The 27,143-nt window shown below is 43.7% G+C and overlaps 1 protein-coding gene across 2 annotated transcripts; it reads right to left on the bottom strand.

The window, feature by feature from the left end:
• Nucleotides 1-102: 102 nt before the first annotated feature.
• On the bottom strand, nt 103-26,579 carry NIPSNAP2 (nipsnap homolog 2). 2 transcript variants are annotated; one of them, XM_065924746.1, is made up of 10 exons: nt 26,383-26,579; nt 17,054-17,193; nt 16,926-16,971; nt 13,915-14,009; nt 13,511-13,581; nt 12,563-12,703; nt 11,381-11,412; nt 6,508-6,602; nt 2,406-2,489; nt 103-1,248 (listed from the first exon to the last, which is right to left on the bottom strand). In XM_065924746.1, exons 1-10 carry the CDS (start codon nt 26,472-26,474, stop codon nt 1,184-1,186), a joined length of 861 nt encoding a protein of 286 aa, XP_065780818.1. In that variant the 5' UTR covers nt 26,475-26,579; the 3' UTR covers nt 103-1,183. The 2 variants fall into 2 exon arrangements, with proteins under 2 accessions (XP_065780818.1, XP_065780819.1); XM_065924747.1 differs by lacking the exons at nt 13,511-13,581; nt 16,926-16,971.
• Nucleotides 26,580-27,143: the final 564 nt, after the last annotated feature.

The following is a 27,143-nucleotide window of genomic DNA, read 5'->3' as shown; positions in this document are numbered from 1 at the left end:
CTGTAGACTCACACATGCCCGCTGAACTGGGACAAGCCATCTTTCAAGAGTGATGGGCTCACACCCAGCATCAGTTCATTAAAAAAGATCACATACATGTAATATGTGAAAATTAAGAGGATTTTTATTAATTTTTATATGTTCTTGGAGAAAACCATTCACATGTAAAAGCTTGACATTTGATATGAGATTTATTCACACTTTAACATAAATTCTTTGATCTGGGGGTCAGACATAGTTTTTCATTTCAACAGGACTTTCACATGATTACAGTCACAAAATTGGCACTATTAAAAAATGAAATCAGAGCTAGACAAAGTATGCAGTTTTATGTCAATTTAAATCTCAACATGCACACCCCCCTCCCCCCATTCATGATCTTGGAAGAATCTGCTGTGAGCTTACTAAAATGCAGGTCACAGATGACTGTTTACAAAATAAAACCTCTTTTCCTAGTGCTACTTGTTTTGTTGTAGAAAAATATTACAAATAAAAATTAGTGCTATTCAAGGTGTTCATTTCAAAGTCACATATGATACACAGGTTCAAGCCATCTTTTCCTCATGTATAAAGACATCACAATACATAAAGTGGAGACTGAATTACTGATCAACCACTTCCCCCTCAGTAATGACACAGTTTACTATGCTGACATTAAAAATGAGTGAAGTAAAACATTTCCAGGTATTGAGTACACTTATAATTTGTTCCTAGTCTGAAACTCAGAAAAAAATGCTATAGAAACATGATGAAATTTATATTTCTTCCTGATACAAGAAATCTGTCTAAAAAATCTGTAATTATAAAACAGATTTGCTCTTTATAAAGAAATGACTAACTTTTTTTTCCCATGGTTAGATTCTGACTTGGAGATGACTCCAATTTTCAATTGGGCTCTCTTTTCCTGGGGGGGTGGGGAGAGGTGGCTTGGTGTTAATATTATACAGTATATTCGACAAACCTAGGGCTATTTCAGAGGACTACAGCGCACTTGTACAACCAGCCAAACTGTAACAGTTTCCTGTCCTGTGATTATGTAAATTTTAAAGAAAAGAGGTCTTTTACAAGCTATATACAGCAGTTTATACTTCAGTGTTTCTCTCTCACTGTAACACAGTTCAAGTTGATTGATGACAAGCACATGTCACATAAACTTCTGTAGGCACATCTCCATTCCGTCGCTTCACTGGAGTGGCGAGGTCTTCTGTGGGATCATGATTCTGGATTCCATTTCCTGAATAAGTGGGACTGAAAACAAGGGCCATAATCACTGGGGCTCATTGTTTTCTAAACAGATGGCAATAAATACACACTAACAAGTAGGCTGCAAGGATATTCATTCAGAAGACATGCTGCCTGAAATCAGAGTACTGGAATACTTAGGACTGGTCTCGGGCAGAAATATACAAGCTAATGACAGATCAGCTGACATCCTATCATGTGTCATTAAAATATTCTGTCAGGAGATGTATTTCATGTGTTGGAAATCAGGAAAGTCTATATTGTGAGTAAAATGGTGCTTTCTTAAAAGGTTCTTTGAATTGAATTAAAATGTATATAGGATCAAATAATCTCTATCCTATATACAGCAACAATACACTGTACCTGTAACACTGTCAGTGCTGAGGAAACATGTCTTTGGAACCTGATGAAAGTGTAAGAATAAGCAGCAAAGCCACATACAGTTAGAGGATTTATGATATATGAACTAACAGACAAGATAATAGTTATTTTCCAGAACAAATTACTCTTTGGTCTTCCTGGTAGGGTACAGGCTTAAGTGTACCTGACATGCATCATGGGTGTACTTATTACCTGCATTGGTGTCACTGGGTGGCATTCAGTCTGGCTGTTTTCTTCTAAAAATCAAGCAACTAGGATTTCATAGTGTATGTATTATATATACACATATGAGTATACACAGATGTATAGGCTTACATGTATGTACACAGGCATATATACACGTACATATGGAAAGTTTAATTATCAAAGTAATTTTCAAAATTACTTTTTAATTGCTGTATTAAATTGTAATGCTTTAGGGAATAAACAATTTTGATGAGAAAGCTTAGGAAAAATTTATTGGTATGATAAATTTTCAGAGAATACAGAAATGTACCAAAAAAATGTAATGACGTAAAATCTACAACACAAAAGTTACAACACAAAGATCTGAAAACTGTACTAGACAACATGTATACTTGAAAGAATGAATATTCTCTATTGAAAAAGTCATGTAACTATCAAAGAAAAATATGACTATTTCTCTATTCCCTCAACCTTACAACCCACCATCTGACAGCAACACATTGTTTTTTTCAAATACACCATGAGCTTCAGGGTGAAAGAACATTAAAACAATGAGATGAGAAGAATGAAATGCTTTATGCCTATTAAGATATTACCTGTATAATATACTAGTTCTTCCCAGCCATGTTTATGCCATGCTGCATTCCGTATATCTTCCCTGGTCTGAAGATCCTTGTAAGCTTAAAAACAAACACACAGAAGAATTAACCAAACACAATGCCCTACATTCCACTCGTACAGTGGGGGAATGACTCCAGGACCCGCCATGAACACCAAAACCTGCAGGTGCTCAAGTTCCACTGCTGGCCCTATGGACCCATGGCTCTGCACCCTCGGATTCAACCAGCTGTGGCTTGCATAGGACTGTGTGTATCAACTGAAAAAGACCCATGCGGTCGAAACCTGTGTTGTTCAAGGGTCAACTGGATGTCCATGAAGTGCTGATTCAGCTGCTCATCTTGTTTTCTCAGCCTACATATCTCCTCGACCTGTGATGGGGTTACGTCCCAATAAACCCATCACAAGCTGAAAATATTGTAAATTGAAAATGAATCAATATGTCTAATCCACTAGACACCCCAGCTGAGTCTCCCTCACCTCGTGTGTGTTACGTGTTAGTCGTTCAATCGTGTCCGACTCTTTGTGACCCCATGGACTGTAGCCTGCCAGGCTTCTTTGTCCATGGGATTCTCCAGGCAGAAATACTGGAGTGATTGCCATTCCCTTTTCCAGAGGATGTTCCTGACCCAGGGATCAAACCCCGGTCTCTTGTATTGCCGGCAGATTCTTTCCGTCTGAACTACAGGAAAGTCCTTCCCTACCTTAAGCATGTTCAGAACACTCATGTTACCCTACAGCTGGGCAAAATCATCTGATGCCAAGTCTATTTCATATCAAGTGTTTAGTATCTCATGTAACTGAATACTTCACAAAAAGTGAAAACCACAATAGTTGTGAGTGTACTGGCTATTCACCCTTGTGACTGCGCAGCTGACCGCTGCCACTGCCCAGCATCATGAGAGAGTGTACCAAAAGCCTGGGGGAAAAGCACAATTCACACTTCAAAGTTTCTAGTGAGCGTGGATCACTTTTGCACTGTCATAAAGTTGAACAACTGTAAGTTGAACCATCGTAAGTCAGGGACCATCTATATTTCATGAACTTAGTACTAAGCTGGGCTAACTGTGAGCTGGTTATTCTGAGTAGAATTGTCAGGCCATGTGGGAGAGACAAAACAATCTGCTCTCAAGGCTTACAGTCTAGTAGATTCAAGATGTGCCTTTACCAACCAAGTGAACTTCCTCATTAATTTGTTAAATCCATAACCAGAAACTGTCAGGCCACAGATAAGCAACAGGAGATTCAATTTTACTCAGTATTTATAAGGCCCTGCAATGATCTGGGAGACTGTGTTCATGACAGTGGAGAACAAGGCGACTCCACAGGGCGAACGCAGCTGACCAGGGAAAGCTCCCTGTCAGGTACGATGTGACCAAGTGGGGCTTCCAGGTTGAAACCGACATTTCATTGCCCACATGCAGGAACCGGAGAGAAAAGCCCTCCAGTGGAGGGAAGGGCATGGGCTGAGGGTCAGGGTCCTGGGGGTACCTGACCCCCAGGATACCTCAATTCAGATACCTCACTGGGGGCTTTGGTTTCTGCTTCCCGGCCCGGCAAGATCCTTCCAACCACTGAGCCGGGAGGGCTCCCCACTCAGTTCTAGTCCTGTTTTGGGTCTTCCTTCTCCCTGTGAGAAGACCTAACCTTGCAGGCCGAGTAATTTGACCAAAAGTTCCCCACTAGTAAGGGAGTGTAAATTGATTACATAACATTTTGAAGACACTGAAGAACAGAAGGAAAAGGAAATCCTCTACCTCTCATGACCTGAGTGAAAATGGCTAAGATCCAGGTGACAAGCGGCAGTCTTCTTCATGGGGTCAGGCGCACCCCGCGTGCACTGTGTGGGGACTCCCCCTTGCAGTGAACACAGGTGGGAGAGGCCTGTGTTCTTTAAAAAATTTTCTTAATTAAAACAAACTTGGGGGGATAAAATATACGTAACAAAAATCACTATTTTCTTTAAAAAAAAAAAAATTTTTTGCCACAGTATGCGGCACGCAGGATATTAGTTCGTTGATTAGGGATCAAACACATTCCCTTTGCAGTGGAAGCGCAGAGTGTTAATCACTGGACCACCAGGGAAGTCCCTATTGTAACTATTTTTAAATGTATAATTCAGAGGCAATAAATACATTACATTGCGTCACTACCATTATCATCCAGGTCCAAAACTTTTTTATCAGCCCCAATTAAAACTTTATCCATTATAAACCATCTCTTCCCATTTCCCCTCTCCCCTCAACCCCTGGTACCTCCATTCTACGTTCAGTCTCTATGAATTTGCACAAACCACATTTTGTTCATCTGTTAATGGACTTTTGGGTTTGGGGAGGCTTTTAAAGATGGGAGGCACTGAGACTGTTCACATACTGAGGGAAGGAGCCCAGGGATGGGGTGGTGGAGCAGCTGTGGCCGCAGCAAGGCCTCGAGGGAGGAGGGGTGCTGGTGGTGGGGCGTGGAAGTCCGGCATCACGTGCGAGGGTACAGGAAGGGGAGCTCTGCTGGGGGAAGACCTGCTTTGAAGCCAGACTGGCTGACATCTGAGGCTGGCTCAACTCCTGCACAGCTGCGGCTGGGGTGATTTCTTTACCACGTCTGAGTCATGGTATCTCATTTCTGGTGTGTGGCTGTCAGGGCTAAAGGGAATGGCGCATAAATAACCAACACACGGAGGTGCCTGGTAAGTGTTGGTTCTCTTTCTCTAAAACAGACGGATAAGTGAGGGTAAGTTGTGGCCAACTGAGCATACATCTCTGCAAATCTCAATACTTTTCCCTATGAGGTAGGAAGTGGGCAGTGGACTTTTGGGACACTGGCTGGAGACACAAAGGAAGGTGGAGATGGGCGCTGCCTGAGAGTAGACCGAGTCTGACCTTGGCCTGGGCCAGAGTACGGGGTCCAGACCCTCCGGTCCCCATGCTCACTCACTAGAGGCCGCTCTCAGAGGCCCCTCCAGGCTGGGGAAGGGGAGGGGTCTGGCTTTTCAGTTTAAATCCTCTGGACAGATCATACACTAAAAAGTCACAATAAAAACGACCTCATCCCTACCTCAAGCCTGTAAAGGTTAAGTATACTTAACTGGTTTGCTTGGCAGATGTCACCTCGTCCCTGAGCCTCCAGCTGCCCCAGCAGGCGCACGCCCCTGCAGCACTCGGCGGGACCAGAGAGGGCAAACCCACACCTCAGCAAATTCATATGGTTTAGGGTTTGGAAATGAGTCAGGCTTTTCATCTTTTTAACGTTGATAACCATTTACAAGTGTTCCCTGGTAGCTCAGACGGTAAAGGATCCGCCTCCAATGCCAGAGACCTGGGTTTGATCCCTGGGTCGGGAAGGTCCCCTGGAGAAGGGAATGGCTACCCACTCCAGTATTTCTTGCCCAGAGAATTCCATGGATGGAGGAGCCTGGTGGGCTACAGTCCATGGGGTTGCAAAGAGTCAGACATGACTGAGTGACATATAACTATTTACAAATGTGCCCAGAATGAGCCAAGCTGCCGCTGTGACCTGCTTCCTGCTCAGCAAGAGAGACGGACACACACAGCCACGACCATGACCATGCATGTGGTAGCAGGCTCTGGGAGCTCGGGGACAGGGACATTCAGTGGGGGAAGAGGAACATCCGAGTCACGCCCAGAAAGGTACCAAAGAAGGTGTCAAACCAAAGGGCGTGGGGACGGGAAAGGTGTGAGAAGACGCCTCAGAGGATGACAGATCCAGACCCGAGGCAGTCATGGGCCCTCTTGGAGGACATCTTTCTGTGTGGAGTGTGGGACTGTCGCTGAGGGAGCTGGGCATGTTCAGAAAGGGAGGCTCGGACACCCTGTGACAGGCCCGCAGCACCTCTCTCAGCCCTGCTCTCTCTCACCAGCTCACGAGCAGCTGTGCGTCTGGGGACGCTTCACTGTGGACCTCTTGTGCTGGGAGGCCTAACACCTACCTTCCATCTGGGGCATCTGGGTCAGCTGCAGTGTTCCAGGTTCCTGACCTGAGGTATGATTTACAGGCTAGGACAACTGATTCAGTAATGAATACTGAAATCCCAGGAACATAAAAATGAAAGGGAAAAAAACATACCCCAAAGATGGTGCACCATATAGAGCTGCCCAATCTGGGAGAAGAACCCTCCAACTGCTTCATTACCATCCTGTCTGAAGCGAATGGCACGAGCCCTACGAGAAAAAACACAACGTTCAGATACCGCATTAGGTATGTTAAAAAAGTGAGTTTCCTCCATGCTCAGCGCAAGTTGTTCAGAACAAAGAATACTTTAAAAATTATTGAATGTATTCAAAAGTTATTTTAATGTACATCAGATGTCAATCTACTTTTCTGTAGCAATATTAGTCATTTTTGTAAAACGTGTAGAGTAATTCATAACTATTAAAATAAAAACAGCATGAGCTACGTGGTTGCAGTCCTGATTTTTTAAAAAACGGAGATGTCTTTATTTTATTTTGCATGGCATGTTGGATCTTGGTTCCCTGACCAGGGATCAAACCTGCACCCCGTGCCTTGGAAGCTCGGAGTCTTTAATCATGGACCACCAGGGAAATCCCTGATGCCAACTTCTTTAACCTTATATTAGATGTTACATGATCATAATCATCACCCAAAATTACAAACCTGATTAGTAAATTATTAAAATTAGGCAAATTACTATAGAGTGCATTTTAACCCAAAGAGGGGAAAGCCCTCCATATTCATCCATAGTGATAAATGTTCAGGATTGTTCACTTCATTCGGAATTTTTCACTTCATTCGGAATTTTTCTCAGCCACTTTCTCAGTAGGCAAAGAAAACATACTTGCCTTAGCTTGGAAATAATCAGAAGCATGTACTGAAGAGGAGATCACCATCTTAAATAGTTACCTATGTGCCAAAATATAAATTGCATGCTGAACTGGGCTTTGTAAATAATTTTTTAAAATAACTGAAGAACAAACTAAGTACTTCTCTGTGGATTCCACATTGGACATGTCTCAGTAACATGGAAAAATAGAAATGAGAGATTCTATCCTGTGGGCAACTAAATTACTACACTTCAGGAGACCACCCACCAATTCCTTAATAAAATGATGTCTATAATCAAAGTGTTAGGTAGTTAAAACAGGAAAAAGGAATCCAAAATGGTGGTGGCTGAAGGACAAAGAAAGGAAAAGCCCATGAAGATGAAACAAAAGAAAATCCAAAGACTGGAGTGAGAACATCAGGTCAAACAAACAGCCTTCCTGGCTAGCCCAATTTGCATAGGACTGGCTCAGGGGGGAAGAGACAAAACGTATAAAAGGGGGATGCCAAGACAGACTGGGACCTCTCCTTTGGGGTGGGCAGATACCTATTCAGGACTACAAATGAGTGCCATTCTAATGAACACTCCCCAAATTAAGTTTCTGGGGATAAGCTTTCTCAGGATAGCTCTGAAGAGCCAACACAGCTTGTCAGGAATTATACTCCAAATAGATAGGAGACAGATCGCCTGATCCCTGAGCAAGGAGGGACTTGAGCCATTATGAATGAGGCGTGTTGTTTCTGGGTAAATACCTCCAGCTAAGTTGAAGAAAGTTTCACAGTTCTCAAGAAAAATATTCAGATACTATAGGATCTCAAAGAAGGAGCTGGAGAGTTCTCAGGGTGGCTACAATCTCCCTCTGGGGGATCCTTCTCCTGGCGAGGGGGAATTTGGTTGGCTAATGCCCCTACTAATCCGTTATCACCACATTGATGCTGCTTTTGATTGCTCCATGTATTATCAATTGTCTAACCCATTTTGTCTCTGCCCAGGTCAACAAGCTACAACATGCAGTGCCAGTTCAACAAAGATATATAAAACTACACCCGACCATGGAAAATATCACTCACCCTTAGATGGACACCGCTATAAGGACTCTGAGGTTTAGATTACCAAGAGGGGGAGACCCAATGCCCCTCACCATCCCAGCTCAGCAGGAAGTAGCCAGAGAAACCTCGATGCCCCTATTCCCAAAGAATTGGGCCTCCCATCTCTTGAGGGGGGAATGTTAGGCAGTTAGAATAGGAAAAAGGACTACAAAACAGTGGTGGATAAAAGACAAGGAAAGGAAAAGCCCACAAAAACGGAACAAAAGAAAACCTGCAGACTTCAGGTGAGAGAACTTCAGGTGAAACAAACATGCCCCCTTCTTAGCTAGCCCAATTTGCACAGGGCAGGCTCAGCGGGGAGGGGACAAAAGGAGGTAAAAAAAAAGGAGGAAGCCAAAGGAGGAAGGCCTCTCCTTTGGGGGTGGCCTGCCCTCACACCTTGAGGGTGTACTATCCTTTGTTTGCCAAATAAAATGTAACACTGGTCCACCAGTTTCAAATCCGCCCCCCCCCCCTCCGTTTCAAATCTCTGCTGCCGCGAGACAGAACTGTGGAAATTACACACTCCCCCAACAAGAGCATACAATCAAGTTTGTATTTCTTAGTTTTCCAATGAAAGGGAATGCTATCTTGTATTAGTTTGCCTTGATGATCTAAGAAGAAAAGAGTCATTATAAAGAAAGGTTCCAGAGCTGTTTTTGGAGGTAAAAAGATCTGAGAAATTATCAAGCCCAAAGCAATAAATTTCATAACTGAAGAGAACATACATAAACTGAAAATAAAAAGTCATAGCTCTCCTGTTCCAAAGTGGCTGTGCCATTTTACATTCTCACCAGCAATGTATAAAGGCATCAATTCATCAATTCACCTCATCAACACTTGTTATTCTTTTTAATGACAGCCATCCTGGGGGGTATGAACCGCTATCAATGTGGTTTACTTCGCACTTCCACAGTGACCAAGGACATCGAGCAGCGTTTCACATGTTTATCAGGCATTCATAGAGCTCCTTTGAGGAAATGTCTATTTAAATGTTTTGCCTATTAACTTTTTTTTTCAAATTTATTTTACACTTTTATTTTTTATTGTGGTAGAAGGCACTTGACATTAAATTTACCTCAACCATTTCCTACTGTACAGGCCAGTGGGGCCAAGTCTATTCACACATTGTTGTGCAACACATCTCTCCAACATTTCACCTGTAAAACTAAAACCACCCACTAGGCACCAACTCCCCTCCGCCCACCCAGGCCCCGGCAGCCACCATTCTGTTTTCTGTTTCTTTGGTTCTGACTACTTTAGAAACTTTGTATTAGTACTTGTCATTCTGTAATGGGCTCACTTTGCTTAGCACAATGTTCTCAAGCTAACTGCATGTGGCAGGATTTCCTTCTTTGTAAAGGCTGCATAAAATGTGTGCATGCCACATTTGTATCCATTCACCTGTTGATGAAAATTTACCTTCCTTCCACCTCTTTACCTCTGTGAATGCTGTGATGAACAGCGCTGTGCAAATATCTCTGAGAGATGCTGCTTTGAATTCTTTTGAAGTAGGATTGTTGCATCAGATGTAATGCTACTTTTAATGTTTTTAAGAAGTGCTGTATAGAAAAACATTTTCCATAATGGCTGCCCCATTTTATAATCCTACCTACATTATGCAAGGGTCCCAACTTCTCTGTATCTTTGCCAACACTTGATATTTTCTGTTCTTTTGATAATGGCCCTTCTAAAGAGTATGAGATGGTTGGCATATATTTGTGGTTTTGAATTGCATTTCTCTTGTGATCAGTGATGCTGACCATCTTTTCATCTCCTTTTTGGCTATTTGTCTATCTTGGGAGAACTGTTTTTACAAGTCTTCTGCCCATTTTTAAATTGGGTCATCTTCTCATTATTGAGTTGTAAGATTTCCTCATATACTTGGGATATAAGTCCTTTATCAGATATGTGATTTGCAAAATTTTCTCTCAGTCTGTGACCTCTTTTAATTTTTAAAACTATATCCTTTGAATCACACAAAAGTTTTTAATTTTGGTGAATTATAATTTATCAACTTTTTTCTTTTGTAGATTGTGATTTTGGTGTTTATCTAAGAACTCTTTGCCTAACCCTACGTTACAAAGATTTTCCCTTATGTTTTCTTCTGAAAATGTTATATTTTAGCTCTTGCACCTAGGTCTACAATACATTTTCACTTAATTTTTGTATATAATATGAGGTAGGGATCTAAACTCATCTTTCTGCAAGGATATCCAATGTCTCAGAACCCTTTGATGAAAAGACTATCTGCCCCCATTGAATTGCCTTCGTACATTTGTCAAAAACCAATTGTTCACATACGTGAAAATTTGTTTCTTATCTTTCAACTCTTCCATTGGCCTAAGTGCCGTCTGCAGGTCAGTACCACACTGCCTTGGTCACTCTAGCTTTGTAGTCAGGTGTGAGGTGAGCAGTGAGCCCCCAACTCTGTTCCTCTTTTTCAAGGCTGTTTTAGCTATTTTGGGGTCCTTTGCATTTTTAGAGTCTGCTGAGATTTTGACTGGGATTCTGTTGAATCTGTAGATCTACAAGATAGAAAAACTGGTGTTTTGCTAATTAAACAAAGAAGAAAAAATGGAAGCAGTTATATCATTGTGGTGTCCTGTTTATGTGACAAAAGCAACATTTCAGAAAAGATAATATCCAAGAAGAATATGAAATAACCTCCTGTACCACTGGGGTTTTGTTTTTATAAAAAGTCCTTATCTCTTGGGAGATATATGCTCACTCAAATACCCAGAGATGCAATGTTATGTTGTTTGGGATTTACTTTCAAATACTCTGGGTGGGGCATTTAGACTTAGGCAAGACTGGCCATGTGTTGATAATTACTGAAGTTAAGCAATGTGGGGAAGGAAGGGGGACTGGTAGTATTTTTCTCTCTAGTTTTGTACTTGTTTGAAAAATCTCACAATACAAATATGTCAAACAAAACAACAGTCTAATATAAAATTGTGGCATGGACACCAGATTTTATTTCTAGGATTAACACTATGGTGTAAAAGACTCTAAGACTTACAAATCTAAGTCTAAGACTTACAAACTCATCCTTTGGTAATATACTCACCAGTAATTGCCCCATTCAATCATAGTTCCTGGCTGAAAAGAGATTTGGATTTGGTTTGTTAGTTCTTCTATGAAGAAATATGGAAACAGCAGCATGAAAAATATCAGATAACAAGACTAACTAAGAAATTAACTTTTAATAATGTGAGATCTAACAAGTAAAAAAATGTAACAAAACAACATTATGCACTCTGTTCATACCTATCCTATGGTGGGAGTAATAATCCTATGGCTTCATCTAAGGAGACAACATATACACAAGGTTAAGAGTTAAGGTCATCCAGTTATAGCTATGAAAATCACAGTTAGGCCAATCATGATTAAATTGTTGGTACCTATCAGACTTTATTGAGAAATTTTAGTTTTTTAATTATTAACTTTTTTGCTGTGAAGCATGTGGGATCTTGCTTCCCTGACCAGGCATTGAACCCATGCCCTGTGTAGTGGAAACACAGAGTCCTAACCAGGGAAGTCCCTACTGTGAAATTTTAAAATAATTCAATGTAAGTAAACCTAACAAAGACATTCCTTGATTTCCCACCCCCCCCCACCCCCCGCAGTATAATACTGAATGTTAGACCACTGAGATCTACTGATATGTTTTCACTTTAACTATGCTGTTATCTGGACATTTTTTTTTCAGTTGTGTCCTAGCAGGGAAGCATCTAGAAAGTTGTAGAAATAGTATTCCCCTTTTCTCTTACAGTGCTGTATAATGTATTCGTAATCACACGCTTATTAGTTGCTCTAGTTCAATGACAATAGATGCTATATAACGTACCTGGTCCTGCATTTTAGGTATTTTCTCTTATGCCTAAGGCTATAAAAAACAAATGTGCTTAGCAGAAGAGAAAGAATGAGAAAGAAGATTAAAAAAAAAAAAAGAAACAAGGGACTTCCCTGGTGGTCCAGTGGTTTAGACTCTGCTTCCAATGAAGAGGGGCATGGGTTCAATCCCTGGTCAGGGAACTAAGATCCCACATACTGCACAGCAAAAAAAAAAAAAAAAAAAAAAGACCAAACAAACCAAAAAAGGAAATGAGGAGAAGAACTGGACAGGGGAGAAAATGAGCCAAGCACACATCACAGAACACATTCCCAGCGACTGCTCTCAACATCGGGGTGTGCGTCCTGCTGCACAAGAGAACGAGGGGACATGGCGAGCTCCTACTCCAGGACTTACTCGGAGCTGGTAGGATCTGAGTTCATATATGTTCGGTCCTGACCGTGGGATGGGTTCATTCCAGAAACTGAACTCCAACAGCAGCTGATTCTTTCTCGAGAGAAGCATGTTGCTTCTTGCCTTACGGAATTCCGAAAATTCCTTCGAGTGAACAAAGGTGCTCATGAGATTTGCTAATATTTATATACAATATAAACCTACCTGAGTAACATGTATGTTCCTCTTCTAGTAGAACACTATTATAAACAGGGCCTCTTGGCTTGAGACAGTCCCAGTTCACATCTTGTTGAGTCAGCATAATGGCTATTGGTATTCCCTTTCACTTTCAAAAGTGTCCAGTTTTAGATAACAAACTTCACAGTCATCTTGATTATTTAAATGACAATGGAAACAAATTTAATTTCCTATGTTTTTAGGTTGTCCTGACAGTGTTTGACAGCATTTTAAGGCAGATGACATGGATATCTCAAAACATCAGATAATCTAAAAGCTATTTATATAGGGACAGGGAATCTACACACAACATTTTCTTCTCTAATAATGTTAAGCTGGTAGAATTTTTCCATGAACACTTTTCTATTAGTGAAGGGAGGGAAGAACAGCAAAGTCAGCCCAAGGTGAAGAATATGGGTTGGCAGTTCCTAAAGCAAGTATGTGTTAGGTAACTCAGGCTGACTATGGTGACTAGGCTAACTTACTGGCTTCAAAGGACCAGCTTATCAGTTTCAAAGTACAACTGACTTTTACAATAAGAACTGTTATTCTAATAGTATTACAACTGATGACTCTGTTCAAATACAACAGCAAGAAACCAAATAATAAAATCTTTACTACCGAAAACTAACAGTTTGCTTACAAAAACTGATGCTAGAAAAGAGTCATTTAATTCTGTACTAACATCTACTATATCAAAAGTCTGAATAAGCAAACATTTTTCAAAATCATTACCTGATTTTCTTTGAGTTTACTCATCACCTCTGTGAGGGCTGGATAGCCTCCTTCATACCTCCAAAGGTGAACTGAAATATATTTTAAAAGATAACATACATTTAGACTTGTATGATACTCTGACCTTGAAAATATTCCAGATATGCTTGGTGTTAATACAGTACAAAACTGTAATGTGTGTTGGCCTGAGTTATACCGTAAAGTTTCTATCATAGATTCAAATGTGAAAAATGATCAAAAAGGAGTTTTTGCGGTGATTTGCTGAGAAACTACTTCAACCATAACACTAGATCAAGACTCGGAAAGCTTTGATTATAAAAACAAGCACTAAGTTGAAAGTCATTTAAGTGATGACTTAAAGGCTCAAGGAGCAAGTGTTTATCCCAAAGACAGCTGCTTCCTACCAGCTTGATCCTGCTCTCCGTACCACGTGTTCCAGGTCCCCACCAAGGTACAAGGGTAATGCTTGTCTTCATGAATCTTTGGCAACACCTCTTGACTTCAAGAGAAGAAAGAGCAACACTAATTAAACAAGCAACAAAATTACATCAGGTGGATAACACACGGTCAATAATAGGAAAAGGTCATCTACTCTGTCTTCTGACAACTGACCTCAGGATATGTTTATGATGCAACAAACTACAGAATTACGTTTTTAGCTGAATTCTGTTGTAAAACTCTAATGGCCCAGTTATCAAATGCTTAGGTGACTGATAACCCAGCTATCTAGAACAGTGGTAAGTAACTCAAGTAGATTGATAAAAATGACAAAGAAGAGCCAAAGGTCCCCGAATTCCACAACTATGAGACTATTATTCACCATTTCAGGAGAAAATAGCACTTAGGAATGGTGATATGTATAAAAGCTAAGTTCTGGTGGTTCCAAAGACAGGACTGATGAGAGTAATGGGAAAAGAACGTGCAAGAAGCGAGAAAGAAATGAAAGTAATGTTGAGGATGGGGGAGATGACAGAAGCGGCCTGAGAGGCAGAGGAAGCAGGGGTAGAGATGCGCAGGCTTTAAGGAAGAAGATGAAGCTGAAACACAACAGAGTCTGGAAGCACCTCCACCCCACCGATCCCAAAGGGCATCCACGGTGCAGAAGAATCCAAACGAAAGACACAACATGAAGTACAAATTGGTTTCTACCCAATTCAACCAGCTAAGGGGATGTGAAAGGATGTGAAAGGTATCGCAGAATCCCACACTGGAAACAGTGCCCAGGCTGTTGCTGTCCATCACACGTGGTCATGGCAGGGTGTTACGCTAGCAGAGGTGGCAGGGCCCCATCCCACGGAAACCCTCCCACAGTACAGATTTTAATGGACAGGGAAAGACAAAGGGAAGAGGCACAGTTGAATCATACCAAGAGGAAAGCTAAAACCTGCACGCTTTTTTGAGTAGAAAAATTAAGACGAAAAAGTACAATACAGATCCAACAATGGGTGCAAAAAGATATCAAGGGTCAGAAATGGAACCTGTTCAGATTATTTGCTGACATCAGGTGATATTAAGCTAGTGATCATCACTCGATGTTGGGGCCCTAAGATGGGGTGGATTTGACTAGTTAATGGAGAAAAGCTCTGAATGGTCTTATGTCTAACTAACTGAAAACTCAAATGTCTTTCTGATCAAGTACAATAACCAAACCATGTATTATTTTTTGAAGGGTAGCATTTACTTTTAAAATTAAGACCGGATATTAAATCTATTTGATATATGACCCATGAATGTTCAGAAGTAACATGGGATTGACGGAAATTGGGAAAGATGGATTATGTTAGGGAAACGCAAGTGGGTTTTCTTTTTGCCATAAGATATGAGCAGGAAACAAAAAAGAAAAAGGAAAAAAGATATGAGCAGGAAGTAAAGAACCCAGCACTGGACCAAGTGTGGCTGATGGAAGCCTGCACAGATGACCGATGTGAATCGGGGCTGTTAGGTATGTAACCCTAGTACCCAGAACTGGATGGGTTGGGCAGAACCTCATTACTGGAGCCCCTAAAAACCAGGCAGGTGTTAAGTCTTTATGTACTGGAAACAGGTTGCTGCTGAAAGTTCCAGAGAAAAGGAACACAAACAGGATGAAGGAGAAAACAGAACTCAAGCAGACCAATTTGACAAACTTTGGGGTAATGGATTGCAGTGGGTTGGGGGGAGGGGAGGTTTGAGGTACTGGTGCAGCTTCAAGCCCAGGAAGGCAGTCAGAAAGGGCTACTTGGAAATGGGCCTCAATTGGCCCGGAGAGGGAAACAAGCAGAGAGAAGCAAAGTGCACGTCAAACGAAGATGCCCAGCCCTTAGTGACGGACTGGTCACAGAAAATTAAGGCAAGAGTCAAATAAAACCACAGTGAGTGTCACACATGGGGAAGCGGGAGGAGCAGAGTGATTCTACATTTTGAGTTTGAAGTGAGAACAAGACTTTCAGATAGAAACATGAGTAGATGGGCAGGAATCTCTGAGACGGGAGATGAACTGACTAAAAAAATAGAACAGGAAAGATAATCCGGGGAAATATAAGCATACAGAAAATTTTCATCTTCTGAAAAGAGGTTTAGAGAAAAACCATCTGCTTTGTTTTAGGTCATTTTTTAAATAAAGAGAACAGTGCCGAGGTGAGCAAGACACTACCCTAATGTTACCTTTTGAGACCCACCTCAAAAACAAAACAACAAAAGATTTTTTTGCTTCTGAAAGTTAGGCTGATTCTGGTAACGAAATCATTTGCTTTCTCATGAAAGCAGTAGATATGAATGGTTTTTAAAAAGCGCTTTTAAATCATGTTTGCAGACAACTGATCGTTGAACTGCTATTTCTATTAACTTAAGAGCTGGTACACTTAATTCTCTTTGGTCTTAAAGTTTACAAATTCTATAAGAGTATATGGATTTCACGTCACTCTAAGAATCTGCTGAATGGATTTGAACCAGGCAGATGGAAGACTGAAAGAAATGGCAGCTCTACTGAAATCATACAGGGCTCTTACATTGCAGGGGTACTTAGGAGTAAAACTAGAAATAGGGGCAGTCCCAGGGATGTGCAATCTAACTCTTAATGTTCAGAGCTGTCCAGAGATGGAGCATATGAATGTATTTAAGAACAGTGTCAGGAAGGGCTCCAGAAAGGACTCAAGCACTGGATGAGTAGCTGGCCTGGATAGACTGGCAAGGTTCCTTCCAACCTGAAAGTCTAGTAACATTCCAAAGTCTGACAGTCTATGCAGACTTTGGTGAACCAGTGCTTAAAATCAGAATGCCCTTGGTAACCTCACACAGAGCTCAACTTAAGAGCCTCTCAATGTTCAGCTTTAAGAAGAGGCATGAAAGATCTCGTTCTGCTATCAAGGGTTAGTGCAACCAACAAATACTAAAATCATTACTTTTCCCCAAGTAAAGGATAGTTTGGTATACACACCAAATTTTGTTGTATGCTTCTAGGCATTCCGGTTTAACATTGTGAACTGAAACAAAAGAAAATTCAACGATAAACTTATGAACCAAGGGAAAAACGTTAACTATGAAGATAGCAAACCTAGGACTCACACTGTAATTTGTACAGACTGCTGGTTTCCTTTTTGGCTAGGAGGTTAGAGTGAGCATCTTTCCTTGGGTCAACTTTCCGGACAAACAAGGATTTTAACCAGCTGTCCTCTCGAGGTCTGTTATTGGAAGATGTCAATTTCCTACGGAATCACAAATGCAAAAATTTGAGTTTAATCAGAGGTACAAAGATGTCAGGGTCTTTGGGTGGCAGCGCGTGGCACACCATTTTCATAAACTCATCAATCCGTCAGCAAACACGCCCTGGGCACACATTTGAAGCCCTGTTCTAGAACCTGAGATATCATGTGTCCACTTTCCACGCCAACAGCGTGCACTCTGAACGCAGGAGCAAAGTGTGAGAAAAGGAACTTCGGCAATCCTCGGCGAATCCTCACGTGCATCTCCATGAGTCCTGCGGTGTTCTTCCCTCCTCCGAGGAAAATTTTCAACATAGGAAAAACATACATGGAAACTGAGAACAGTCAAATTCACAGAGAAAGAAAGTAGACCAGTAGGTTCCAGGGGCAGAGGAGAGAATGGGGAGATATTAATAGGTGAGGAAGATGACAAGGTTCTGCAGGTAGGTAACAGCGACGATTATACAACAATGTGAATATACTTAATGCCACTGAACTGTACCCTTAAAAATGGCAAATGTTTTATGTACTTTACCACACTAAAAAATGTGAAAAGGAATATACGGAGAAAGTGACATGAATTCCTTCCTTAAAAAAATTATTTTACCCCTAGAGTCAATTTTAACTTACAAAAACCTAAGAATATAAACCTCACTAACATATAAATGACTTGCTAATTTTCATCTTATAACTGAACTTCTATTGTACACACTGTTAGAGTGATGATAAATCTGACTGAACTAACAAGCAACATTTTACCAGTGAAATTTGAGCTGAGTGTTTAACTCCCATATGCTTGCAAGTGGGATCACAGATTTGTGTGACTTCCCTAGAGGGCAGTGTGGCATTTATCTACAGCAAAATGCAAACTGTGTAGGCCTTTTGGCCTAAGGGCTGCACTTGCAGTTATGTCGAAGGGCAGCTATATTTAGACAAGTGCACACAGCTGAATGCAGGAGAGCATTCCTTACTGCCTTCCAGTTGTTCCTGGTAAAGGCAAACTGGACTCCATTAATGGGGACTGGTCAGATCAAACAAGGCAGATCCAAAATCAGGATAGAATGCAGTCATTAAAAAGAATGAGGCACACCTACACGCACTGACATGTTGGTATCTGAGATGAATTCCGTGGAGAAAGCAGGCCCAGAACAGTGCCATAAATACACCCACACAGTGAAATGCTAATAGTGAGGACATCCAGGCTATGTGACTGGGCTTGGGGTGTGAGGAGTGAGTTTTCCTTTCACTGTCTAACCTTCTGCACTCTGTGAATTTTCCATATATATATATATATTATTTTTATACTTAACATTAGTTAAAATATCTAAAAGTGCATGTTTACAAACTCCTTTATGGGTAAGCTAGATAGGTATATATAACCTGAGAAAAGATCTTAAAAATTAAAGCCTGGTAGGGATTTCCCTTGTGGTCCAGTGGTTAAGACTCTGCTGCACTTCAAATGCAGGGGCTGCAGGTTCCGTCCCTGGTCGGGGAACTAAGACCCCACGTGTTGCATGGCATGGCAAAAAAAAAAGAATGAATGAATTACAATTCACATATCACATAGAATTCTACTCTTCCACTGAGTGGAAGAGCCAGACACGTAAGTTCAAAACCAGACAAAATTAACCCAAGATGTTAGAAGTCAGGGTAGTGTTACCCTTGACGGAGCTCACTGAAAGGGACACAAGAAGGGCTTTGAGGGCTTGTGATGTCCTGTATCTTGACGTGGGTGCTGGTTACACGGTTGTGTTTATATTGGGGGAAATTCATCAAGCTATAAATCTAGAATTTGTGTACTTTCTTGACTGTATGCTATACTTCAGTAACAATTTTTAAGTTAAAAGGGCAAGTATTTTAAATAAAATAATGCATGTAGGATCTTAGTTCCCTCACCAGGAATTGAACCCACACCCCCTGTGCTGGAAGAGGAAGTCTCAGCCACTGAGCCAGGGAAGTACCTCTTTTGTATATTTTTAAGTACACGTTTAACCCCTAGTAAACACACTTAGAACATGTAGGACAGTACCTGATTAATGGTCAGAGATGTAAAAATTATTTTTAAAACTACTTTAAAAAACTAAAAAAAGTTATATATAAAAACTATTAGATCTTTGAAAGTTGCTCAGTTGTGTGACTCCTTGCAACCCATGGACTACAGTCCATGGAGTTCTCCAGGCCAGAATACTGGAGTGGGTAGCCTTTCCCTTCTCCAGAGGATCTTCCCAACCCAGGGATCGAACCCAGGTCTCCCACATTGTGGGTGCATTCTTTACCAACTGAACCACAAGGGAAGCCCAAGAATATTGGAGTGGGTAGCCTATCCCTTCTCCAGCAGATCTTCCCGACCTAGGAATTGAACCCGGGTCTCCCGCATTGCGGATTCTTTACCAATTGAGCTATCAGGGAAGCCCTTAAGTATTAGCCCTTTAGCAAAAATCAAAATCATATGGTATTTATCTCTGTTTTCAATTCATTCTTTAATTATATAAACTAATTCTGAAGATGGCAGTTCTCCAATGAATCATGGTAAAATTCATTTCAATAAAAATAAAAACATTTTGTCAGTTTGTTTGAAGCATTTTCCTTTTTTTTTTTTGGTTCTACCCCATGGCTTGTGGGATCTTAGTTCCCCAATCAGGGACTGAATCCAGGTCCTCTGCAGTGAAAGCGCCGAGTCCTACTTCTATCAGGGAAGTCCCGTGTTTAAAGTATTTTAAACACACCACATTTTAGGATACTGGGTTAAATAATATCATGGCAAGCAAAATGGCAAGCATATAAAATTAGTGATATGCAAAGTAGAAAGTTTTAAGATTTGTGAGCAGGACTTTGTACAGTTCCTTGAGTTTTAATTTTAGATTTCAAATTTACTAAACAGAAATTGTGTTTAAAAATATGTTTTGGTTAAATGAATTTTAAGACTTTAAGAATAACAATTATGAAAAACTAGGAAAGAGATACAATGGAAGTTTCTGAAAACATCGGTACTAAGGAACTTCATTAAGAAATAACTCGCCAAGGTACGCACTACTCACAGTTCTTAATGAATCCTTCCAGAAGTACACAGACAAGCATACGCCACATGCACACATACCGCTATTTAACTCCTAGTGTATTCAATGCTTTGAAAAATAAGAGCATAATAAAGAATTATTGACAGGCTAAATCTGGAGGGGAAAAAATTCTGAAGTAATTCTTCCCTTCCTCTTTAGAATTTAAGGGGATTACAAGTTAATAAGCACATACTTCCTGTCAAGCTCTGGACAATTTGTCTATGTCTTCTCATTTAATCCCTAGAACAATCTAACAAGGTAGGTTACTATTGCATTTGAAGGACTGGACCCCAGAAGTTATTATTACTCAACCTGAGCTAAGAAGCGTCAAGATAAAAAATATGAACCCAGATCTAACTATAAAGTTCAAAATATTTTCACTGATAAGGGACACCTCACCCACACAGGTCTTCCCAAGTAAGCATTTGTTCCAGATTTTTTAACACCAAAGGGATCTACTTTAGGATGGGTAAGATGAAGTAAGGGTTATGACAACACTTTGTAAACTAAGATTAACGTAAGAAACAGTCAACATCACGGGACACAAATAAGAACCCACGTGCTGTTTACTTGTCAAAGTTGGGTAGCAATTGTCTTGACAAATGAAAGGCAGTGTGACTCGGCATTAGTGCCAAATGACTCTTGACCTCTGAAATCTATCGAGTGGCAGGTGACTGAAGCTGCCCCGGGTGCCCAGTCCACCTCACTGAACCATGGCAGTGGGCTGAAGGAGCCATGCCAACAGTCATTGGCACTGCAAGGCCTGGGCTGGGCTGGCTTTCCTGAGAGCAACAAACACAGGGATCAGCTGTTCTTACACCATCATACACGCGTCAGGTGGTACTTTACGGAGCGTGGGGTAGGGGGCAGCATATCCTATCCAACAAAACATCTTCTTTTATAAATTTACTATTATTATTTCTTTTGACTAAGCTGCAGGGCTTGTGGGATTTTTTTTAGACCCCGGACCAGAGATTGGAGCCTGGGCCCTTGGCAGTGAGAGATCAGAGTCCTAACCACTGAATTTCCAGGGAATTTCCCCAAACACTAGATTTTAAACAGAATAAGCACTGAGGGCCTGGATCAGTGGATACAGAGATGAACAGATGCTGAGTCTGCCCAGTCTCTGAGGAAAAACCTATCAGTAAATAGAGCGGTCATGGACACCGTGGACTCGCAGGCACTGCGGGAACTCGAGGGAGTGACCCGTCTTGGCCTTGGCCGGCAAGGAGCCGGAGGGACTTCGGGGCAGAGACTCCGGCTCCGTCTTGGAGAACAGGCAAGACAGGTGCACGAAGCCGGTGATAATTCCAGTCATAGGAACAACGTGTCCAGGGGTATGGAGTCGTGAAGCCATGTGGCATATTTCTGGAACAGCAAAGCGTTCAGGAAGGCAAGAGAACAGGGTGGGAGGACATTGAGGGGGACAACGGGAGGGCAAGGTGGGGGGCGGGGACGGGGAGGGCTGGGCTCTATCCTATACGTGGGGCAATGCCAGCAAGTTTTCAGAAAAGATCTAGGAGTAAAAAGCAGCCTGGCAGTGGTGAGGCGGGTGGGCGGCAGGAAGAAAGGCACGGAGCATGGCTCCTGGCGGGGTATGCGCCCAGCAGGACCGGGCATTCGATATTCGCTGGACAGACCGAAGGATGATCCTGGGTTCAGACGATGACAGGAGGAATGAAGCGGAATGAATACATTCAAGAGATACTCCTGGCAATTCCCTGGCAGTCCGGTGGTTTGGACTCTGTTCACTGCTAAGGGCCTGGGTTCAATCCCTGTTCAGAAACTAAGATCCCACAAGCTGCATGGCATGGCAAAAAATTTAAAAAAACAAAAACAAAAACCCAACCAAACAAAAGAAAAAACTTCTGAGGTGAAGAGAAGGAGACTCGGGTCCTGATTAGGTGTGGAAGACAGTTTTGGGTTCAGTTGGAGCAAATTACAGAAGGGAAATACATTTAACATGGAGACCATGGGATGAGGCAGCAGTGGTGCAAAGGGCTTTGGTCACCTCATCACCAGGCATTTAGTGATGGCGCACTGCACGTGCCAGGCTGAGGAATAAACCCGGTCCCGGCTTCACAGAGCTTGATGTGCCGTGGAAGCAGGCAGACAGAAGTAATCACAGTACAAAGCAGTAGGAAGGAGGTCCTCCATGGAGATGGAGGTGGTGGGTGTGGCAGCGGTGGGGCAGAGGAAGCGGAAGGTCGGCCTCACGGAGACATGGACCAACTCTCTGGGGAGACACTTGTTGAGCTCTGGACTTGGAAGATGGGGAGGAGTCTGTCAGTCTGCTGGTGGGAGGAAGGCCATTCTTGGAAGCAGAACTCTACCTGCTGCCAAAGCCAGGAGTGTGTGAATATGGCAGGGGTGAGGGGGAGAGGGGAGGCCAGAGGACTGGATCCAGAGAAGAGTTCTGCCTTAAAGCGGGAGCTATCAGACTCCCCTACCCACCACCCAACGCCCCCCCGGAATCCCAGTGAATCTGTCTTCACTGTGGCTGCTAGAGAGACCTGTCCCCAACGTTTCATTCTGAAAAACTTCAAACACAGAAATGAAAGAACAGTACAATAAAGACCTCTATGCCCTTCATCTAGATGGAAAAATGATGACTATTGTATCCTCCTGAGTCTTTATGTGTATTTTGTTTATTTTTACCAAACCATATGAAACCAGAGTGCAGACATTATACTACTTCATCCTTCAATACTTCGGCACACAGCGCCTAAGATCAAGGACAAATTGAATCTCTAATAACATCACATCTAAGGAAAACAGTAATCCTATAATATCTAATACCTACTTCATATTAAAATATCCCCAATGGTTGCTAAAATGTTGTTTACACCTTTTCTTGGTGGAGGGGGGGTGGAAGGGAAAAGGAATGAGGACCCGGGCAAGGTTGATGTCACAGAGATCTTTCTAGCAAGAGACAGTCCTGCTCAGAGTTCTCCAGCTGCCCCCTCACCAATGGCTTCACGTCCACACTCTTCACAGGAACCTAGCTAAGAGCTGCGCAGTTGAGCTAGGGGAGTGTTCCTGCAGAGGCAGAGTCAAGACATGCCGGAGGCAGAGTTAACAGGTCTGGCACCTGACTAGATGGGCGGGAGCAGGGGGGAAGCGCAGGGGGAAGATCTTCTGGTTTCTGGCCTGGGGCACTCACTGGAAGATGTTCCCTTGGTGGGGAGAGCGAGCCCAGAAGGAGCCGGATTAGCAGGAGGAAGACGAGTTAAGTTTCCGCGCCCGGTCATTTCCAGGGCCTGGGAAAAAGTTCAGTAAGCAGCTGAGCGGGGGGCTTGGTACTGGGCAGCACTAAGATGTGTGTGGCTCCCAGGAACACTTCCGCCGCCCCCCTGAAACCACTCATGCAAGGTCACCCACAACACCCCTGCTGGTAAGCGGTTTTCTTCTGTCATCTTAACCTTTTACCAGCATCTGGCACAGCTGACCCACTCTCTCTTTGAAATACCTCCTGCCCGGGCACTGACCCATAACAATGACCTCACAGCTGCCCCCTCTGGCTCTCTCGCTGCCTCTCCTTCCAGTGTCTGGCCTGTAAATGACCAGATGTCCCAGGGTCTGTTTCTCAGCTCTTTTCTATCCACACTCCTCAAGCAATCGCACCCATTCCCACAGTTTAAAAAAGCATTATGAAAAATGTCAATCAAAGAGTACACTGAAACCCATGGATCTATTAATGTTTTGGATTCCTAGATGCTCACGACTCTCAAATGCAGTTCAGACATCTCGCAGAGGAGTCAGACAGCTCCAGAAGGCCAACTGCCTACTGGACCTTTCTGTCTGAATAGCTCACAGCCATCTCTAGCATCACCAGGTTCAGAACTGCCCTGGACCCCCCCTCCCCTCCCTGTATCTGTCCCTCCTTCTCTGAATGACCAGCAGTCTCCCAGATGCCAAGTACCTGTGTGCCTTATTCACTGATGTCTCCCTGGCATGCAGTGGGCACGCTCACCGTGGGAACAGCTGACTCTCGGGGAATGGCACCAGCATCTGCCCAGTTAACCATCATCCTGATATGGTCCCCTTTTCAAAGTCTGACTGATCTTTTAAAAATATAGATCAGATGACATCACACTCGAGTGTACACCTTTAAATGTTTTCCATGGCTCTCAGGATAAAAATCCAAGCTCTCAAAATGGCTTGTAAGGCCTGGAATTATCCATCCCTGATCCTGACCACCTGTTTCCTGTCTTCATTTCTGCTCCTAGATTTTTCTGGGGTTTCCCAGCATGCTCTACTATTCCCATTTGGGGCCTTCATGGCCACTGATCCTTCAGCTCTCAGTCTAATGTCACCTTCTCAAAGAGGCCTTCCATGACTTTGGGTGGGAGGTTCCCTGAGTTTCCCCCAGGGCACCTACCTCATTCTGTAAGTCTACAAGGGTTTTCACCACAGCTTCCTAGGGAAAGCAACCTGCGCTATTATGCTCAAATCAACAGAGCCTCAATGACATTGTATACATTCAGTATTTGATAGAATCAATGAATTCACTGGGTCTGGACTGAGTCCTTTCCAATGGAGGAAAAAGTCCTGATGCTGGGAAAGACTAAAGGCAAAAAGAGAAGGGGCAGCAGAAGATGAGATGGTTATATAGCATCACCGGCTCAATGGACGTGAATCTGAGCAAACCCCAGGAGACAGTGAAGGACGGGTGTGTGGTGTGCTGCGTCCATGGGCTTGCAAAGAGCTGGATGGGACCGAACAATACTGAGTCCTAAAGATCAGAACACCAACAGTTAAGGCAGACTAGAGCCCGGGAAAGAGTCAGAAGGTACTGGGGACCCTGGATAAAGACACAGACTGCAGTGTCAAGAGCACTGGTCCCACCAGGAAGTGGGGGTACAAGCTCCAGTTCTACAGTTTACGAGCTTAAAGGGATCTTGGGCACTTTAGGTGAACACTGTGTCAGCTGTCTTTTTTGTCAAGAATAAAGTATCAATTTCACGGGCTTTTATCACTTGTGTGAAAAAAGCAACAGGAGACACTAAATAACAGAATAAAGATAAAAGGAGGCCAACTTGGTGATCAACTTGGAAACCATATCAAATTGTGAAACATAACTTGAGCATGAGCCCCAGGAAGGGTACTGAGCCTGAAGCCTGACAAACTTGGGTTCAAATGCCTTTTCCAGTCACGTGTCTCAAGTTCTCTGAGGTTCCTTCTCCTCTCTAAAATGCAAATCCTATTACTTCTTAAGATTGTTACAGGATTACGTTAAATAAACCATATCAGAATCAAGCTGGCCCGCATTAACAACAGGTAGCTAGCTCCTTCCCTCTTTCATTTTTAAGTGTCAATTGTATTTTCTACGGGCTCATCGTTTAATCAACAAACAAAAACATAAACGTTCAAAGTACCTAGCAGAAAGACACCGAGTCAGCAAATTGACGTGCAACTTCGTACGGGCTTTGCTTTTGCAATTTGGGAAGATGGGGAACGGCGATGTCAGGGATGGATTCAGAAAACGGAACTGAATCCAATGAGGTTAGAAAAAAAAGTTTAAACACGAACCCCACGCCGGCTCAGTGCTGATAACTGTCCATACTTTTCGGTCCGCTACCTACTTTTAAATACCCGTCTTCACTACCACTCCCCTGACCTCCACTGAAGGCTCATCACCCCGGACGATGAGTTATTTTATTTTCTTCCTCCCAACAACCCAGGACGTGAGGGTGTCTCTACTGCCATGTGCGATGCTGACACTGAGGCTTCGCGCTGGCGAGCAGCGGTCTCGGGCGGTTCGGCCGGAGCCCCGCGGGCCAAGTTCAAGGCCTGCAGCCTCAGGCACGCGCCCGCCGCTCGGCCACCGCTCCGGGTCGCGCCGGGTCAAGGTCCCCCAGGCCGGGCCGGCTCGGCGCGCGGACGTGGCTTCGGCGCCGAGCGTCGTTCTCGCCATGACCTTGAGCCCGGCCGGCCGGACAGGCGCTCGGACCCCGCCGAGGCTCCGGCTCGCCCGGCTGCGCCGACCGCGGCCCCGGTCCCGCCACCCCGCAGCCCGGGCGGCCCGGCCCCATGGGGAACGCGGCCGGGGCGGAGACCCGCGCCGGGGACCCCGCGCCCTCCGCCCCGCAGCGGCCCCTCCCCGGCCGCTCCCGGAAAGGGCGGCGCTGCTCACCGGAGCCCGGGCAGGAGGCTGCCGGGGCTGGCCCGCCGCAGGAAGCCGCTGGCTGAGGCCGCTCCGCCGGCGCGCAGCACTCGCGCCGCCATCTTGCTCCGGCGCCTCGGCTCCCACCGCCCGGGCCGCCGCTGACGCCGCCGCCGCCGCCTCCGCCGCCACGGCCGCCGCGACCCCTCCCCCGGCCGGGCCCGCCGAGGCGGGGGCGGGGCAGGGCGGGGCGGGGCGCGCGACCGCTGCCGTAGGGGGGGGGGCGCGGCCGCCAGGGGGCGCTGTGCGGCCACAGTGGGTCCCAGCGCCGAGGTCCCGCGACTGCGAGAAAGGAGCGGGAAACCGGAGGAACAGATTTTGACTTTAAGCGCCAGCGAAAGGAGTTCGGTGCGCAGCACACGTTGCGGCAAAGGAACAAGGGCCAGGCTTGTACGTACGTGGAGAGATCCACAAGCAGAGAGTAACACGGTTCCTGGAGGAATCCAGGGCCTTGGGGGGCGAAGCTGGGAGGCGGGCTTCTCCCTGGATAACTTGTTTTGGACTTCACACCATGTAAATATATTGACTTTCAAAAATAAAATACTTTTTATTTTTATTTATTTATTCTATTTAAATTATTTATTTTACTTTACAACATTGTATTGGTTTTGCCATGCATTGACTTGAATCCGCCATGGGTGTACATGTGTTCCCCATCCTGAAACCCCCTCCCGACTCCCTCCCCATCCCATCCCTTTGGGTCATCCCAGTGTACCAGCCCCAGCACCCTG

Source organism: Muntiacus reevesi, chromosome 2 (genome assembly GCF_963930625.1).
Source record: "Muntiacus reevesi chromosome 2, mMunRee1.1, whole genome shotgun sequence".
In the NCBI taxonomy this organism is placed as follows: domain Eukaryota; kingdom Metazoa; phylum Chordata; class Mammalia; order Artiodactyla; family Cervidae; genus Muntiacus; species Muntiacus reevesi.
The sequence above is the reverse complement of the archived record's forward strand: the minus strand, read 5'-3'. Positions and strand labels throughout refer to the sequence as shown.

Excerpts from the sequence above, each read along its gene's own strand:
- NIPSNAP2 (XM_065924746.1), bottom strand. The coding sequence starts at position 26,474 with ATGGCGGCGCGAGTGCTGCGCGCCGGCGGAGCGGCCTCAGCCAGCGGC. Across the intron at positions 6,603-11,380 it reads ATTGAATGGGGCAATTACTG|GGCTCGTGCCATTCGCTTCA; the intron begins GTGAGTATATTA and ends TTTTTCTCGTAG. Across the intron at positions 1,249-2,405 it reads AGAACTAGTATATTATACAG|TCCCACTTATTCAGGAAATG; the intron begins GTAATATCTTAA and ends CCTTGTTTTCAG.